Below are 19,321 nucleotides of genomic sequence, written 5' to 3' on the forward strand. Positions count from 1 at the left end.
GGTGTTCTACTCTGCCAGCCAGCACCTCGCCTTAACAGGTGTTCTACTCTGCCAGCCAGCACCTCGCCTTAACAGGTTTCTACTCTAGGGGTGGCAGCCAGCACCTCGCCTTAACAGGTGTTCTACTCTGCCAGCCAGCACCTCGCCTTAACAGGTGTTCTACTCTGCTAGCCAGCCAGCACCTCACCTTAACAGGTGTTCTACCCTGCTAGCCAGCACCTCACCTTAACAGGTGTTCTACTCTGCTAGCCAGCACCTCACCTTAACAGGTGTTCTACCCTGCTAGCCAGCACCTCACCTTAACAGGTGTTCTACCCTGCTAGCCAGCACCTCACCTTAACAGGTGTTCTACTCTGCTAGCCAGCACCTCGCCTTAACAGGTGTTCTACTCTGCTAGCCAGCACCTCACCTTAACAGGTGTTCTACCCTGCTAGCCAGCACCTCACCTTAACAGGTGTTCTACTCTGCTAGCCAGCACCTCGCCTTAACAGGTGTTCTACTCTGCCAGCCAGCACCTCGCCTTAACAGGTGTTCTACTCTGCCAGCCAGCACCTCGCCTTAACAGGTGTTCTACTCTGTCAGCCAGCACCTCGCCTTAACAGGTGTTCTACTCTGCCAGCCAGCACCTCGCCTTAACAGGTGTTCTACTCTGCTAGCCAGCACCTCGCCTTAACAGGTGTTCTACTCTGCCAGCCAGCACCTCACCTTAACAGGTGTTCTACTCTGCCGGCCAGCACCTCGCCTTAACAGGTCTTCTACTCTGCTAGCCAGCACCTCGCCTTAACAGGTGTTCTACTCTGCCAGCCAGCACCTCGCCTTAACAGGTGTTCTACTCTGCCGGCCAGCACCTCGCCTTAACAGGTGTTCTACTCTGCCGGCCAGCACCTCGCCTTAACAGGTGTTCTACTCTGCCGGCCAGCACCTCGCCTTAACAGGTGTTCTACTCTGCCGGCCAGCACCTCGCCTTAACAGGTGTTCTACTCTGCCGGCCAGCACCTCGCCTTAACAGGTGTTCTACTCTGCCGGCCAGCACCTCGCCTTAACAGGTGTTCTACTCTGCCGGCCAGCACCTCACCTTAACAGGTGTTCTAGTCTGCTGGCCAGCACCTCGCCTTAACAGGTGTTCTACTCTGCTAGCCAGCCAGCACCTCGCCTTAACAGGTGTTCTACTCTGCTAGCCAGCCAGCACCTCGCCTTAACAGGTGTTCTACTCTGCTAGCCAGCCAGCACCTCGCCTTAACAGGTGTTCTACTCTGCTAGCCAGCCAGCACCTCGCCTTAACAGGTTTTCTACTCTGCCAGCCAGCCAGCACCTCGCCTTAACAGGTGTTCTACTCTGCCAGCCAGCCAGCACCTCGCCTTAACAGGTGTTCTACTCTGCTAGCCAGCACCTCGCCTTAACAGGTGTTCTACTCTGCCAGCCAGCACCTCGCCTTAACAGGTGTTCTACTCTGCCGGCCAGCACCTCGCCTTAACAGGTGTTCTACTCTGCCGGCCAGCACCTCACCTTAACAGGTGTTCTACTCTGCTAGCCAGCACCTCGCCTTAACAGGTGTTCTACTCTGCTAGCCAGCACCTCGCCTTAACAGGTGTTCTACTCTGCTAGCCAGCCAGCACCTCGCCTTAACAGGTGTTCTACTCTGCCAGCCAGCACCTCGCCTTAACAGGTTTTCTACTCTGCCAGCCAGCCAGCACCTCGCCTTAACAGGTGTTCTACTCTGCTAGCCAGCACCTCGCCTTAACAGGTGTTCTACTCTGCCAGCCAGCACCTCGCCTTAACAGGTGTTCTACTCTGCTAGCCAGCACCTCGCCTTAACAGGTGTTCTACTCTGCCAGCCAGCACCTCACCTTAACAGGTGTTCTACTCTGCTAGCCAGCACCTCGCCTTAACAGATGTTCTACTCTGCTAGCCAGCACCTCGCCTTAACAGGTGTTCTACTCTGCTAGCCAGCACCTCGCCTTAACAGATGTTCTACTCTGCTAGCCAGCACCTCGCCTTAACAGATGTTCTACTCTGCTAGCCAGCACCTCGCCTTAACAGGTGTTCTACTCTGCTAGCCAGCACCTCGCCTAAACAGGTGTGCGCTTCTTTCGCCTCCATACTGAAATAACATTACAATCAGTTTATATGGTTATAAGCTGGTTAAGGTAACATAATTACAAACGGTTTATATGGTTATAAACTGGTTGAAATAATAATGGGGCGGCAGGTAGCGTAGTGGTTAGAGGGTTGGGGCTGTAACTGAAAAGGTTGTTGGATCGAATCCCCGGGCGGTTTATATGGTTAGAAGCTGGTTGAAATAACATCAATCTGTTTACATGGTTGTAATCTGGTTGTAGTGGCATCGTATCAATTTGTTTTGCTTACTGGGTATGGCCTTGTTGAATTGAACTCTTTGGTTCTGACACCTAAGCTCTATGGACATCCTCCCTAAAGTTGAAGCCTTACATCATGACCAGGTGTTTAACAAAATAACTAAATGGAACACTGTGTATGGTATCAAAAGTTAACTGTCAATTTGGATAGAACAGCTGCCTGTTTATTAGTTAGTGTAGTACTGTAGCTGTCCATTATAATGTACTCTAAGCCAGCTGTTCAATATTTGGTTAGTAAAAATGTAAGAAATATTTAGTTTTGTCAACTCTTCCATTGTTACTTACAGAGCAAATGGGCAAAGTGAAGCCCACACCGTAGAGCACATTGGAGGTGACTGTGCTGGGGTGGAAGGGGTAGCGGATGCTGTCATCGTTACAGAAAAAGCCCCTCTGATAGGGCTTGATTTGGCCCAATTTAAGGGCTGCCAGGGGCAGTCCCGCTGTGGATGGAGAGAGGAAGTTAAGGGGTTAACTTTGTAACAATAGTATTGTGTCTTGCAGCAGGGACACTATTGACAGCAGCAACACCACAGTGTCTACCATGCTACTACAGTACCAGCACGTGTTTGTAGTGATGCGGAGATGTTAATATTCAACCAGAGACTTCAGACTCAGAGCAGTGTTTCCTCTACAATTGTACAGGCGGTGCATGCATCCCTGCCTAGCTGTCTTGTCTCACACATTCCACTCCAATTCTATTCTTTCCCTGACCTGAAATTGTTTGGTTTCTATTCATTTTTTCCAGAAATGCTGGTTGGATGATTACCAGATTTCCTGCTTATTCACTCAATTCCAGGAATCTCCAGGATTTCTGAAAAACGAGGGAGTTTTGGGAAAGGTACCAGAATTTTGCAACCCTACTCTAAGGGAACAATTGTTTCAGAGAGGAATGTTTTAGAGACTGGTCTGGGACCAATCCGTCACTAGCTATGAGAATGAGTTCCCAAGGGAGGCCCTTTAGTAAATGCTCCAGTTGAATGACAACACAGCATCAAAAGAAACAGTTCAACAACAATGACATCACCGGACGGAATATATGATGAAATGACAACATAAATGACCGTTTTTTCACAGCACAGGGGATTCTTGAAAGATTGTACAATCTCTTTGGGAAATCGGTGCTGTAGTGCAATTGGTGAGTAGTAGCTCATTACTCTATGGATCCAAACGGTAAAGACCGGTTGATAGTGTATCATAAATAATAGGTTGTGACCGTTCAATGTCTGAGTTGAATGTGTCTGTTCTCTGGCTCCCTGTCCGTTCAGCCTTTTGTTATTGCTGGGGAAAGTTGAAGCCAGAAGCATGAGGCCCCTCTTCCCCTGAGGGACAGTGGAGGTCTGTGTTGCGCAACTGTCACACTACATCCTCAAACTCATACAAGCGCTCTGCCGTACTCCGCACGTAAGCGCTCTGCCGTACTCCGCACGTAAGCGCTCTGCCGTACTCCGCACGTAAGCGCTCTGCCGTACTCCGCACGTAAGCGCTCTGCCGTACTCCGCACGTAAGCGCTCTGCCGTACTCCGCACGTAAGCGCTCTGCCGTACTCCGCACGTAAGCGCTCTGCCGTACTCCGCACGTAAGCGCTCTGCCGTACTCCGCACGTAAGCGCTCTGCCGCTCGCACGTAAGCGCTCTGCCGTACTCCGCACGTAAGCGCTCTGCCGCTCTCCGCTCCGCACGTAAGCGCTCTGCGTACGTAAGCGCTCTGCCGTACTCCGCACGTAAAGCGCTCTGCCGTACTCCGCACGTAAGCGCTCTGCCGTACTCCGCACGTAAGCGCTCTGCCGTACTCCGCACGTAAGCGCTCTGCCGTACTCCGCACGTAAGCGCTCTGCCGTACTCCGCACGTAAGCGCTCTGCCGTACTCCGCACGTAAGCGCTCTGCCGTACTCCGCACGTAAGCGCTCGCTCTCCGCACGCCGTAGCGCTCTGCCGTACTCCGCACAGCGCTCTGCCGTACTCCGCACGTAAGCGCTCTGCTCTCCGCACGTAAGCGCTCTGCCGTACTCCGCACGTAAGCGCTCTGCCGTACTCCGCACGTAAGCGCTCTGCCGTACTCCGCACGTAAGCGCTCTCTCTCTCTCCAATTCAAGGGGTTTTATTGGCATGGGAAACATATGTTAACATTGCCAAAGCAAGTGAAGTAGATAATATACAAAAGTGAGAGAAACATTAAAAATGAACAGTAAACATTACATTGACGTTCCAAAAATAATAAAGACATTACAAATGTCATGTGTATATAATACAGTGTTGTAACGATGTACAAATGGTTAAAGTACAAAGGGGAAAATAAATAAACATAAATATGGGTTGTATTTACAATGGTGTTTGTTATTCACTGGTTGCCCTTGTGGCAACAGGTCACATATTTCTGCTGTGATGGCACACTGTGTAATCTGAGGGAAATATGTCTCTCTAATATGGTCATACATTTGGCAATAGGTTAGGAAGTGCAGCTCAGTTTCCACCTCCTTTTGTGGTCAGTGTGCACATAGCCTCTATTCTCTGTATTAGCTACGGCAGCCTTTATCAATAGCCAGGCTATGCTCACTGAGTCTGTACATAGTCAAAGCTTTCCTTAAGTTTCGGTCAGTCACAGTGGTCAGGTATTTTGCCACTGTGTACTCTCCGTTTAGGGCCAATGACATTCTAGTTTGCGCTGTTTTTGTTCATTAAGTAATTATCTTTTTGTTTTCACATGATTTGGTTGGGTCTAATTGTGTTGCTGCCCTGGGGCTCTGTGGGGTCTGTCTGTGTTTGTGAACAGAGTCCAAGGACCAGCTTGCTTAGAGGACTCTTCTCCAGGTTCATCTCTCTGTAGGTGAGAGATTTGTTTTGGAAGGTTTGGGAATCGCTTCCTTTTAGATGGTTGTAGAATTTAACGGCTCTTTTCTCGATTTTGATAATTAGTGGGTATCGGATTGATCCTTACGTTGAACACAAAGGATATTTTTGCAGAATTCTGCATGCAGAGTCTCAATTTGGTGTTTGTCCCATTTTGTGAATTCTTGGTTGGTGAGGGGACCCCATACCTCACTTCCATAAAGGGCAATGAGTTCTATAACTGATTCAAGTATTTTTTGCCAGATCCTAATTGGTATGTTGAATTTTATGTTCCTTTTGATGGCATAGAGGGCCCTTCCTGGCTTTGTCTTTCAGCTCGTTCACAGCTATGTGGAAGTTACTTGTGGCACTGATGTTTCGGCCGTGGATTTTAGTGTCGTATTCCCCCCCACACCACTTTCCATCAATTTGTATAGCAGACCCTCATGCCAAATTGAGTCAAAGGTTTTTTGAAATCAACAAAGCATGAGAAGACTTTGTCTCTGTTTGTCAATTAGGGTTTGCAGGGTGAACACGGTCTGTTGTACGGTAATTTGGTAAAAAGCTAATTTGACATTTGCTCCGTACATTGTTTTCACTGAGGAAATGTACAAGTCTGCTGTTAATGATAATGCAGAGGATTTTCCCAAAGTTGCTGTTGACGCATATCCCACGGTAGTTACTGTGGTCAAATTTGTCTCAACTTTTGTGGATGAGGGTGATCAGTCCTTGGTTCCAAATATTGGGGAAGAAACCAGAGCTGAGCATGATGTTAGTTTAAGTATAGCCAATTGGAATTTGTCATCTGTATATTTTATCGTTTCATTTAGGATACCATCAACACCACAGGCCTTTTTGGGTTGGAGGGTTTGTACTTAGTCCTGTAGTTCAGTCAATGTAATTGGAGAATTCAGTGTATTCCGGTAGTCTTAAATAGTTGATTCTAAGATTTGTATTTGATCATGTATATGTTTTTGCTGTTTGTTCTTTGTTATAGGGCCAAAAAGATTGGAGAAGTGGTTTACCCATCTCCATTTTGGATAGATAACTTTGTGTTGTTTGTTTAGTGTTTTCCAATTTTCCCAGAATTAGTCTATTGATTCCTCAATTACATTGAGCGGATTTCTGACGTGCTGTTCCTTCTTTTTCTATAGTGTGTTTCTGTATTGTTTTAGTGATTCACCATAGTGAAGGTGGAGGCTCAGGTTTTCTGGGTCTCTATGTTTATGGTAGGATAGGTTTCTCAATTTCTTTTGGGTTTTTGCATTTATCAAACCATTTGTCATAGTTGTTCATTTTCTTTGGTTATCTGTTTGACATTTTTAAATTTGATATGGAAGCTGAGAGGTCAAATATACTGCTTAGGTTCTCTCTCTCTCTCCAAAGAGGACAGGAGAGGACACACACAGGAGGAGCTGGTCATGGTTAAGCTTCAGTGCAAATAGCTCAGAGATATCCATTCACCAAAACACTTGAAATAGTAGGATCTTTATGGACATTGGTTATCACATTCAAAATGTCAGAAACATTTCAAAGTGTCTGCTATACTGTATAATGTGTTTCGGTTACTTCGTTGTCAGTGGAAGTTCCGAGATAGAACACCACACAGACATGCAGCAGACAGTCATGATATTCACATTAAGATTTCTGGCAACCAGCAGAGTAGATGCGGAACGATTGCTTGACAGGGGGTGCGGAACGATTGCTTGACAGGGGGTGCGGAACGATTGCTTGACAGGGGGTGCGGAACGATTGCTTGACAGGGGGTGCGGAACGATTGCTTGACACAGAGTGTGGGATTTCTTAGGCTATTTGTTTGTCAACTTGTCTATAATTAGATACATGAAGCTTCTCTTGTCATTACTGCCCTACAAGATTACATAAACCATTTCTCACCAGAATGTCATAAATCTATGAAGGTTTCAATCTAGTTGACATCGGTAAAGTTCTTTCATCTCTGCTTCTATCACACAGCAGACATTTTAGGGACCAGGGATAACAAACAAAAAGCTTGACAATAACAGGAAAGATTTTAGGGGAATTAAAAGCTGTGAAAACGACCCAACATGATCCTAAAAAATATTTGAGTTCGACTTGGATGCGTATTTATGTCAAACCTATGGACAAAAATAGTCTTATTCATGCATCTAGCTACCATCCTGACGCTTTGAAGAGAGGCTTTCCATACAGCCAATTCTTACGCATCAGACGCTTCTGCACCCGAGACATGGACTTTGTCATCGAATCAAATAAACATTACTTGAATTTCCTCAGAGGCCTGCAGTTGAGGACATGGTCAGATCTGACAAATTACAAGTGATCTTAAGTTCTGTGCCATTGACCATGTTTCCCAAGCCCCAGATGCCACAATATGGATGAACGTCTTCTCCAGAGTGAAGCCCGATGGATCTTCTATCTGAAAACTCTACACCCCCAAGGCTTAAATTAGTAATTGGACCTTGTAATGTTGTTTGGATGCACCAGCAGTCCCCCCGCCTGCCCTCTTTGAGCTGTACACCTGTACCGATGAGTACTGTACCGATACATTTTTCTAAAATGTTTTTACGATAATGCTATTTAGCCTATAACGTTGTTTTACTTCAATCGTATGTTAACATTTGAATTGTAATTTTTGTATATTTCTCTACATATTCTCTGTTCATATATACTTTGTTGACTCCCCATTCACTAGTATCTAATGAATTAGATGTTTGCACCTGCTGCGCTACAGTGTCTACTGAAGTCTCTTATTTTCTCTTTTTACTTTTTTAATAAAAACTGTTACCCTGTGTATTCTTTTGAGCGTGGATTAAACTGAATATTTTTGCATCTCGGCCTCTGTGTTTTTCCTTTTCATGGTTTGAGTGGGAGTACCCTTTGAACTCTATCATTTCCGACCTTTTGGTCTGATATTTTTTTAAACAGTTCTCTCAGCACATTCGCCCACAGTTGGTTCCAAGTGAACGACAATTCCCGAAACTGTATTTTAACATTAAGAAACATCAATAATCATTGCTTTCAAACCGGTTTTCAAAACATATGGCCCTTATCTTTCATATCAGTGAGAAATAATCTTTCAAATAAAAAATATACACTTACTGACTCCAGTTGCAAACTACACCTCCTCCCCAGTTACGCCTACACACATTGTGCATACTTACTCCTATAAAAGTACTCTAGTGGAGATATACACCGTTTCAATTAAGGCTGATGGAACAAATCAGAATGTTTAGCTTAATGTTGCTAAACTAATATGTCTTCATTTTAAACGCAGCAATGTGCATAGAGGTAAACTCAAATGTTCCAAAATGCAATATGCAGGGAAAAAACTTTCCAAATGCACACCGCACATGAGGTTTCATGGACAGAGATGGAAATATCCATTAGAAGTGTACAAAGTGGGGAGATCTGCTAATATGACTGCATTTGGCTACTAGTGTCACACCCTGATCAGTTTCACCAGTCCTCGTTATTGTCTCCACCTCCTCCAGGTGTCGCTTATTTTCCCCAGTGTCTTTCTCCCTGTGTTTCCTGTCTCTCTGTGCCAGTTTGTCTTGTATGTTTCCAAGTCAACCAGCGGTTTTCCCGTTCGCCTGCTTTTTGCAATCTCCTTTTTCTAGTCCTCCCGGTTTTGACCCTTGCCTGTTTCTGTACCCGCCTGCCTAACCATTCTGCCTGTCTTTATTTCACCTTTAATTAAACAGGTTGGCCAGTTGAGAACAAGTTCTGTGTGGCTCAGTCGGTAGAGCATGGCGCTTGCAACGCCAAGCGTTGTGGGTTCGATTCCCGCTGGGAACACCCATATGTAAAAGTAGTGGCCCCAGCCGACTTGTAAGTCGCTTTGGACAAAAGCGTCTGCTAAATGGGATATATATTTACAACTGCGACCTGGCCAAGATGATTAAACATTGTAAGACTCCAACCATCTGCCTCCTGTGTCTCGTCTTGTGCCTAGACAATGAAAGAAAGTGGAAGTCAGGAGAGCGCATACGAGGATGTGTTTATAAAATATTTACCTCGGATTTTGGCTAATATGAAGTTAAACATCCAGGTTTCAAACAATTGAGGAATTGGAAAAATATAGTGATAATGATAGACCTAACCATCTTCTGGTAGATGGAAAGGATTTCCCCAAAAACATCTAAATTAAACATCAACTAGCTACAAGGTAGCCTACCTGGAAAATTATGATGATTTGCATAAATTCATTGGCCAATTGTTCTGCAAAGTAGGTGCTTGGCACTTTGCACATGAATTAAAGGGTAACTACACTCAAATCAAAATTGTATAGATTTTTTTCCCAGACCACAAGATGTCTCCTGATGTGGTGTAAGCATTGTTGTGGACTTCGAACATCCAATGTTGTTTTTATGTAAATAAATTAGAAATAGTGAAAGTGGGAAAACATGGGGGGACTGTGAAAGACCAATATGTGATTAAACATTTTAGGCCATTCAGAGTATATATATCACTGTTTCTCATAGAATTTCACACAGGGCACATTTCCTTTGCCGGGTGGGTGGTTTGGGAATTTGGGACAAAATTCAAGTACAGTGCCTTGCAAAAGTATTCATCCCCCTTGGTGTTTTTCATATTTGGTTGCATTACAACCTGTAATTAAATATATTTTTATTTGTATTTCATGTAATGGACATACACAAAATAGTCCAAATTGGTGAAGTGAAATCTAAAAAATAAAAACCTGAAAAGTGGTGCGTGCATATGTATTCACCCCCTTTGCTATGCAGCCTCTAAATAAGATCTGAAGGTAATTGGTTGCACCAGAAGTCACATTATTAGTAAAATAAAGTCCACGTGTGTGCAATCTAAGTGTCACATGGTCTGTCACATGATCTCAGTTGTGAAAGGCCCCCCAGAGTCTGCATCACCACTAATTAAATTTAAGCAAGGGGCACCACCAAGCAAGCGGCACCATGAAGACCAAGGAGCTCTCCAAACAGGTCAGGGACAAAGTTGTGGAGAAGTACAGATCAGGGTTGGGTTATAAAAAATATCAGAAACTTTCAACATCCCACGGAGCACCATTAAATCCATTATTAAAAAATTGAAAGAATATGGCACCACAACAAACCTGTCACTGAGTCTGAAGGTAGGTCTTGAAATACCTCCAATTGACTCAAATGAGGTTAATTAGCCTATCAAAAGCTTCTAAAACCATGACATAATTTTCTGGAATTTTCCAAGCTGTTTAATTAAAGGCACAGTCAACTTAGTGTATGTGAACTTCTGACCCACTGGAATTGTGATACAGTGAATTATAAGTGAAATGATCTGTCTAAACAATTGTTGGAAAAATTACTTGTCATGCACAAAGTATATGTCCTAACCGACTTGCCAAAACTATAGTTTGTAATAAGAAATTGGTGGAGTGGTTTTAATGACTCCAACCTAAGTGTATGTAAACTTCCGACTTACTGTATCTCTAGTATTTACTATGTTCTGAGAAAACCATAGAATCCACTTTCAACACACACCTATGAAAGTATCGGTAGTTGCATCTGGTAGACACACATCTAGACGTGTGATGAAGGGTTTGTATGTTTAGTATGCCATCACCCCAAACCTTATGTATGTCATGACTGAGGAAGCTCTATCTAGTAGAGACACTATCTGAGTGTGAAATCAGTTCCAAGTTGATGTAATCTTGACAGAAAAAAAGTAGCACTCACATCAGTTATATTCATATTGCTAAGTTTCTTACTCTCTAAGCACATTTAAAACATCTGAATCAGTTCTTCAGTACCATGGAGTTAGACTAATGTTCAGCACACAGGGAAAGGAAATTAGTGCACTGCACTCTGAGACCAATCCAGGACTTCCATAATTCAAAATTACATTAAACTCCTACACCAGGATTCCTAAATAGAGGGCAAGTAGGATCAAGAATCATTAACACAATAAGGCCATGAAATTTCCAAGCAACAATGGATAAATCATTACAAATGAATGGTTATTCAGTACTGCCTGAAATAGAAACTAGCACCCCCTGAAAATTCGGAATTAGAAATATTAATAAGTTATTTAAAAAAAACATTTTCCCCACAAATGTAGGCCACTGGGCCTTTACTAGTCCTGTATTGGCAGCTATGGAAAACAGCACCTGATAGCTTTGAAAAGCCAATATAATTTGTTGACGCCAGATAATGTAGGGGTGATGGCTATAAATTAATGCAATCTAAACAACAGCAAGGCTCATTCCATAGTCCCTACTTTTACGGCAGGAATACCATTTTAATAATCATTCTAGAACGCAAGAGTTACATTTTATCGTTCTATTACATTGTATTATCACCAATTCCACAAGCAACATTAACTGTTCAACATCAACGGAGTGCAGCAGGAGCAGTAAGACATATGGCACTCAATCTCTTTCACTGCTTTGGTCACAAAATACTTGTTTTGGTGTTAATTAGCCTACTTATTATCAAATGATCAACTTCTTCTCGAAAGATTCACCCTCGTTTGACCAATAGGCAACATATAACCACTCCCTCGATAGCCTATACACGTGACAACGATTGTCAAATATTATGTAAATAAGGTTAACTCATTACAATATAACAACATTATAATAAGCAAGTCATAGCAAGCAGATACTTACCGAGAATTAGACAGGCGATGTCAAGCAGAATAAAAGGAATCCCTCTCGTCTCGAACATTTTTACGGTTTCTCCTCAGCTCGTTGACACAGATGATCCTTAGACGACCCGTGTTGTCGTCGTATCCTTGAAAGCGTAGTAGCCAAGTAACCGTAGATCTGATTAGACTAAACCTAAACAATACTTAGACCTAAAAATATTAGAAATCGTCAATTGAGAAGCCTTAGAATGGCGACAGACAGCGTAAATGCCGTAATTTGACACAGAATGTTAGAATTGATCCTCCCCTTTGAATCGTCGTGCGCATCGAAATTCTAATCACCGTGGCCCGGTAAATTAGACGGTCCTTTGCTTATCATTTAAAATCGGTTGGCAGAGCCGACGGCGAAGGCTATAATGTAGAGGTCTGTATACTCTGTAGTCTACCAGGCTGCGCAAATAGCCATTAGCACAGTGGGGTATCGTTATGGCAGCTGGCGAAGAGGATGGACAGAAGAGACGATCGCCTGCCAGCGCAATAGAATATGACATCACGGATAACGTCTCATTTACCTTTCGCTCCGCCTACTCCCATTGCTGTGTTAATTTATTCAATTAAAGTAGCAACGTTATTATCGTCCTTTATTAACTAATTGAGCAAAAGATACACAGATATCACATAGGAAGAGAATATCTTATGCAGCCTGCTTGATAGGCTAAATGCAAAGCATAATTTGTAAACCTGTAACAAAAAGCTGTATTGGTTTTATCAATAAACATTCCCAAGACTTCTCATAAATATTGTATGCTTTATCTTATAAAGCCTATATCATTTATCCAGGACATTTTATTGATGTTTAGGAACCATATTGTTTTCTTCATGTGCTCGTGTGAAATGGAAAACTGGGAGGTGGAAAGTCTGAAATCCGACATGTTCAAGTGTTAAGCAAACTAGCTAACTTCATTATTAACATTGACAATATGGTCAAACTAGCTAGGCCTACATGAGCTAATAAGGAAGTTGTCAAAAACTGATCTGTCAACTTTTGGTTGAAAAGGTGAAAGGTAAGTGGTAAAAATTCACAACTTGACAACTCCGCAACAAAAAAATGTATCACTTGCAATTCCGACGTGGAGTACAGATAACTGCGATAGCACGTAAACACGGGCGAGAATGAAACGCATGAGTGGGATCATATCATCTTTCACGGGTTGGTTCTTATTCAACCTGTAGGCAGGCGTATGGTACAGATTACTTTTCTCAGGATTACATTTTATTACAATATTTTTTTGTATTTGTTTTGTTCATTTAACCTTCATCTAACTAAGGCAAATCAGTTTAGAAAAATATAGAATTTACAATGATGGCCTACCAAAAGGCATCCTGCGGGATGGGGGCTGGGATTAAAAATACAAAATTAAATAAAACTATAGGACAAAACACCCATCACAACAAGCGAGACACCACAAAACTACATAAAGAGAGACCTAAGACAACAACATAGTATGGCAGCAACACAAATGACAACAAAATGGCAGCAACACATGACAACACAGCATGGTAGCAACACAACATGACAACAACATGGTAGCAACACAACACCTGACCACATCTCCATCCTCTAATAATGCATGATGTTGTGTGCTAGGACGTAACAGGATGCACTAAAGGTCAGTCTCCGGTTGCAAATGGCTTATAGGCAAATAATGTCCAAAGTGATAGCCTCATCTCCACAACATTCAAACAGGTTTTGGCACTTCAGTTCCTCAACAGCGATACAATGCTGCCATCTAGGTGTACCACTGAAAACTGTAATGATGAGACAACCATCTACTGGACATCACTGAAAAATACCACTGAGTGTACGGAGCCCCAATGGCTGCCAGTGTGGCCTGAGGTGTGGGTAAGATGGCGGACAGGAAAACAAGTAGAAAAGTGGAACATAAGTAAATATGGAATGGGGGAATGCACAAGCCTTCTGGAAGATCTGATGAAGGAGAAGATGGCGGACAATATTTTATTGTGGAATAGTTCAAAATTCCAAAGGCACTCGCACATCTGAGCTATCTTTTTTGCAGGTGCATGTGTAACGGATGTGAAACGGCTAGCTTAGTTAGCGGTGCGCGCTAAATAGCGTTTCAATCGTTGACGTCACTTGCTCTGAGACCTTGAATTTGTACTTCCCCTTGCCCTGCAAGGTCCGTGGCTTTTGTGGAGCGATGGGTAACGATGCTTCGGTGAGTGACTGTTGTTGCTGTGTGCAGTGGGTCCCTGGTTCGCGCCCGGGTATGGGCGAAGGGACGATCTAAAGTTATACTGTTACACATGGTAACAGTTGAATAAAATGAGAAAAAAGAAGAAATCCGCACACTGCACTTGATTGTAACACTGCTCTTTAACAAGCTTTACATATCGTCCGCACGGCCTTCGTCAGAGCAGAAATGTTACAAGACGCTTTGAACGATAGTGTCAAGTCAAATGTATTTATATAGCCCTTAGTACATCAGCTGATATCTCAGTGCTGTACAGAAACCCAGCCTAAAACCCCAAACAGCAAGCAATGCAGGTGTAGAAGCACGGTGGCTGGGAAAAACTCCCTCGAAAGGCCAAAACCTAGGATGAAACCTAGAGAGGAACCAGGCTATGTGGGGTGGCCAGTCCTCCTCTGGCTGTGCCGGGTGGAGATTATAACAGAACATGGCCAAGATGTTCAAATGTTCATAAATGACCAGCATGGTCAAATAATAATAAGGCAGAACAGTTGAAACTGGAGCAGCAGCAAGGCCAGGTGGACTGGGGACAGCAAGGAGTCATCATGTCAGGTAGTCCTGAGGCATGGTCCGAGGGCTCAGGTCCTCCGAGAGAGAGAAAGAAAGAGAGAATTAGAGAGCGCACACTTAAATTCACACAGAACACCGAATGGGACAGGAGAAGTACTCCAGATATAACAAACTGACCCTAGCCCCCCGACACATAAACTACTGCAGCATAAATACTGGAGGCTGAGACAGGAGGAGTCAGGAGACACTGTGGCCCCATCCGAGGACACCCCCGGACAGGGCCAAACAGGAAGGATATAACCCCACCCACTTTGCCAAAGCACAGCCCCCACACCACTAGAGGGATATATTCAACCACCAACTTACCATCCTGAGAGAAGGCCGAGTATAGCCCACAAAGATCTCCGCCACGGCACAACAACCCAATGGGGGGCACCAACCCAGACAGGAAGATCACATCAGTGACTCAACCCACTCAAGTGACGCACCCCTCCTAGGGACGGTATGGAAGAGCCCCAGTAAGCCAGTGACTCAGCCCCTGTAATAGGGTTAGAGGCAGAGAATCCCAGTGGAGAGAGGGGAACTGGCCAGGCAGAGACAGCAAGGGCGGTTTGTTGCTCCAGAGCCTTTCCGTTCACCTTCCCACTCCTGGGCCAGACTACACTCATATGACCCACTGAAGAGATGAGTCTTCAGTAAAGACTTAAAGGTTGAGACCGAGTTTGTGTCTCTTACATGGGTAGGCAGACCATTCCAAAAAAATGGAGCTCTATAGGAGATAGCCCTGCCTCCAACTGTTTGCTTAGAAATTTTAGGGACAATTAGGAGGCATGTGTCTTGTGACCATAGCGTATGTGTAGGTATGTACGGCAGGACCAAATCAGAGAGATAGGAGCAAGCCCATGTAAAGCTTTGTAGGTTAGCAGTAAAACCTTGAAATCAGCCCTTTCCTTGACAGGAAGCCAGTGTAGGGAGGCTAGCACTGGAGTAATATGATCACATTTTTTGGTTCTAGTCAGGATTCTAGCAGCCGTATTTAGCACTAACTGAAGTTTATTTAGTGCTTTATCCGGGTAGCCGGAAAGTAGAGCATTGAAGTAGTCTAATCTAGAAGTGACAAAAGCATGGATTAATTTTTCTGCATCATTTCAGTTTTCAGTTTTATTTGAGACGACTGTACAACCATTAAGATTAATTGTCAGATTCAACAGAAGATCTCTTTGTTTCTTAGGACCTAGAACAAGCATCTCTGTTTTGTCCGAGTTTAAAAGTAGAACGTTTGCAGCCATCCATTTCCTTATGTTTGAAACACATGCTTCTAGCGAGTGCAATTTTGGGGCTTCACCATGTTTCATTGAAATGTACAGCTTTGTGTCATCCGCATAGCAGTGAAAGTTAAAATTATGTTTTCGAATGACATCCCCAAGAGGTAAAATATATAGTGAAAACAATAGTGGTCCTAAAACGGAACCTTGAGGAACACTGAAATTTACAGTTGATTTGTCAGAGGACAAACCATTCACAGAGACAAACTGATATCTTTCCGACAAATAAGATCTAAACCAGGCCAGAACTTGTCCGTGTAGACCAATTTGGGTTTCCAATCTCTCCAAAAGAATGTGGTGATCGATGGTATCAAAAGCAGCACTAAAGTCTAGGAGCACGAGGACAGATGCAGAGCCTCGGTCTGATGCCATTAAAAGGTCATTTACCACCTTCACAAGTGCAGTCTCAGTGCTATGATGGGGTTTAAAACCAGACTGAAGCATTTTGTATACATTGTTTGTCTTCAGGAAGGCAGTGAGTTGTTGCGCAACAGCCCTTTCTAAAGTTTTTGAGAGGAATGGAAGATTTGATATAGGCCGATAGTGTTTTACATTTTCTGGGTCAAGGTTCGGCTTTTTCAAGAGAGGCTTTATTACTGCCACTTTTAGTGAGTTTGGTACACATCCGGTGGATAGAGAGCTGTTTATTATGTTCAACATAGGAGGGCCAAGCACAGGAAGCAGCTCTTTCAGTAGTTTAGTTGGAATAGGGTCCAGTATGCAGCTTGAAGGTTTAGAGGCCATGATTATTTTCATCATTGTGTCAAGAGATATAGTACTAAAACACTTGAGCGTCTCTCTTGATCCTAGGTCCTGGCAGAGTTGTGCAGACTCAGGACAACTGAGCTTTGAAGGAATACACAGATTTAAAGAGGAGTCCGTAATTTGCTTTCTAATAATCATGATCTTTTCCTCGAAGTTAATGAATTTATCACTGCCGAAGTGAAAGCCATCCTCTCTTGGGGAATGCTGCTTTTTAGTTAGCTTTGCGACAGTATCAAAAAGGATTTTCGGATTGTTCTTATTTTCCTCAATTAAGTTGGAAAAATAGGATGATCGAGCAGCAGTAAGGGCTCCCGTCCTCCCAGGCTGCTGGCCAGAAGTAAGGTCAGATAGGGCCAAAGTAGTGGAATAGTGGTGAGGTTTTAATGGGTTCAGGTTTAGTTGGTACTGTGGGGCAATTCTTTCACAAAGTGTAATGAATTCATACTACAGAATAGTAGGCTGATACACAGGCAATACAGTACGTGGTGGCATAATATTTGTTTGACCACCTCAATTCAGTCTTATGTAGCAACATTGAAAATGTTTGCTTTTTTACAATGGATAAAAGTAGAGACTCAGAGCTACACAATTGTATATCATACACTGTTGTTGGGGAACAATGGGAAAGTAATTCTGCTTTGAAAGTTGATCACAACTTGTAGACTTATTTACGTGCTGCTGTGTGGTTTGTTGCTAACTGTACTTGCTACCTGCCAATTTAACGGTTTTTACTTTTTAATTACCGCTTATATTTGTTGTTTTTCCCTCGCTCAACTTTTTTCATTCTACTTTTTCACCCCGGATACGGTTCGTCAGGACCTCCACCAGCCGAAGCTAATTAGTAACATTAATATGATGCCTTCTAATTGCAGTTGCTGTACTCATAATATACAGAAGAACGATCGCCTTATGGTGAGGATAGCTGTGCTACAAACCCAGCTTCAGCGCAATCGGTAGGCAAGAGTAATTTCAGTGTAGTAAAGGATGAAACAGCGTCTGTGTAGTAAGTACAGATAGTAGTTTAAATCCCCTCACACAGTCTCCGCAGCCGGACAACTTTCTCATGGCTTCAGGAGGGAAATGCTGTAGAAATGCTCACCCGGTGTCGCTCATTCAGCTAACAGAAACTTTCAACTGAGTCTCCCCATTAAGCAACGGGTCGGTCAGAGGCCGAGCCTTCTCTGGTCTCTACTCCTCCCGTTAAAGGGTCTGAGACGCCGAAGCCTCCCACCATTAGCTCTGACAAATTGAAAACCCTAGTCATTGGCAATTCCATTACCCGCAGTATAAGACTTAAAATGAATCATCCATCTATTATACATTGTTTACCAGGGGGCAGAGCTACCGACGTTAAGGCTAATCTGAAGATTGTGCTGACGAAAGCTAAAATTGGTGAGGATAGGAATATTGTTATCCACGTCGGCACCAACGATGTTAGGATGAAACAGTCAGAGGTCACCAAGAGCAACATGACTTCAGCGTGTAAATCAGCTAGAAAGATGTTGAGTAATTGTCTCTGGCCCCTCCCAGTTAGGGGGAGTGATGAGCTCTTCAGCAGAGTCTCACAACTCAGTCGCTGGTTGAAAACTGTTTTCTGCCCCTCCCAAAAGATAGAATTTGTGGTTAATTGGCCCTCTTTCTGCGACTCATCCACAAACGGACAAGTTCTGGCCTGGTTTAGATCTTATCTGTCAGAAAGATATCAGTTTGTCTCTGTGAATGGTTTGTCCTCTGACAAATCAACTGTAAATTTCGGTGTTCCTCAAGGCTCCGTTTTAGGACCACTATTGTTTTCACTATATATTTTAACCCTTGGGGATGTCATTCGGAAACATAACGTTAACTTTCACTGTTATGCGGACGACACACAGCTGTACATTTTGATGAAACATGGTGAAGCCCCAAAATGGCCCTACCTGGAAGCCTGTGTTTCAGACATAAGGAAGTGGATGTCTGCAAACTTTCTACTTTTAAACTCGGACAAAACAGAGATGCTAGGTCTAGGTCCCAAGAAACAAAGAGATCTTCTGTTGAATCTGACAATTAATCTTTATGGTTGTACAGTCGTCTCAAATAAAACTGTGAAGGACCTTGGCGTTCCTCTGGACCCTGATCTTTCTTTTGACGAACATATCAAGACTGTTTCAAGGACAGCTTTTTTCCATCTACGGAACATTGTAAAAATCAGAAACTTTCTGTACAAAAATTATGTAGAAAAATGTATCCATGCTTTTGTCACTTCTAGGTCAGACTACTGCAATGCTCTACTTTCTGGCTACCCAGACAAAGCACTAAATAAACACGGCTGCTAGAATCTTGACCAGAACCGACAAATTTGATCATATTACTCCAGTGCTAGCCTCTCTACACTGGCTTCCTGTTAAGGCAAGGGCTCATTTCAAGGTTTTACTGCTAACCTACAAAGCATTACATGGGCCTGCTCCTACCCATCTTTCCGATTTGTCCTGCCGTACATACCTACACGTATGCTATGGTCACAAGACGCAGGCCTCCTTATTGTCCCTAGAATTTCTAAGCAAACAGTTGGAGGCAGGGCTATCTCCTATAGAGCTCCATTTTTATGGAATGGTCTGCCTATCCATGTAAGAGACGCAGCCTCGGTCTGAACCTTTAAGTCTTTATTGAAGACT

General features: G+C 43.5%; 1 protein-coding gene across 2 annotated transcripts in view; it reads right to left on the reverse strand.

Annotated features, from left to right (window-relative positions):
- The window catches only part of LOC135548170 (phospholipid phosphatase 1-like), a 30,195-nt gene extending 17,839 nt beyond the window's left edge, over window positions 1–12,356 (reverse strand). The window contains exons 1-2 of one of the 2 annotated variants that reach the window (XM_064977492.1): window positions 11,823–12,352; window positions 2,661–2,815 (exon numbers count right to left, since the gene is read on the reverse strand). In XM_064977492.1, the coding sequence (XP_064833564.1) occupies window positions 2,661–2,815; window positions 11,823–11,880 (213 nt within the window). In that variant the 5' untranslated portion in view covers window positions 11,881–12,352. Of the gene's footprint in view, window positions 1–2,660; window positions 2,816–11,822 lie in introns of both variants that reach the window. The other variant, XM_064977494.1, reaches the window with a different exon arrangement.
- Between the last annotated feature and the right edge of the window lie 6,965 nt (window positions 12,357–19,321).

The sequence above is a fragment of the Oncorhynchus masou genome, chromosome 11 (assembly GCF_036934945.1).
Source record: "Oncorhynchus masou masou isolate Uvic2021 chromosome 11, UVic_Omas_1.1, whole genome shotgun sequence".
NCBI lineage: Eukaryota > Metazoa > Chordata > Actinopteri > Salmoniformes > Salmonidae > Oncorhynchus > Oncorhynchus masou.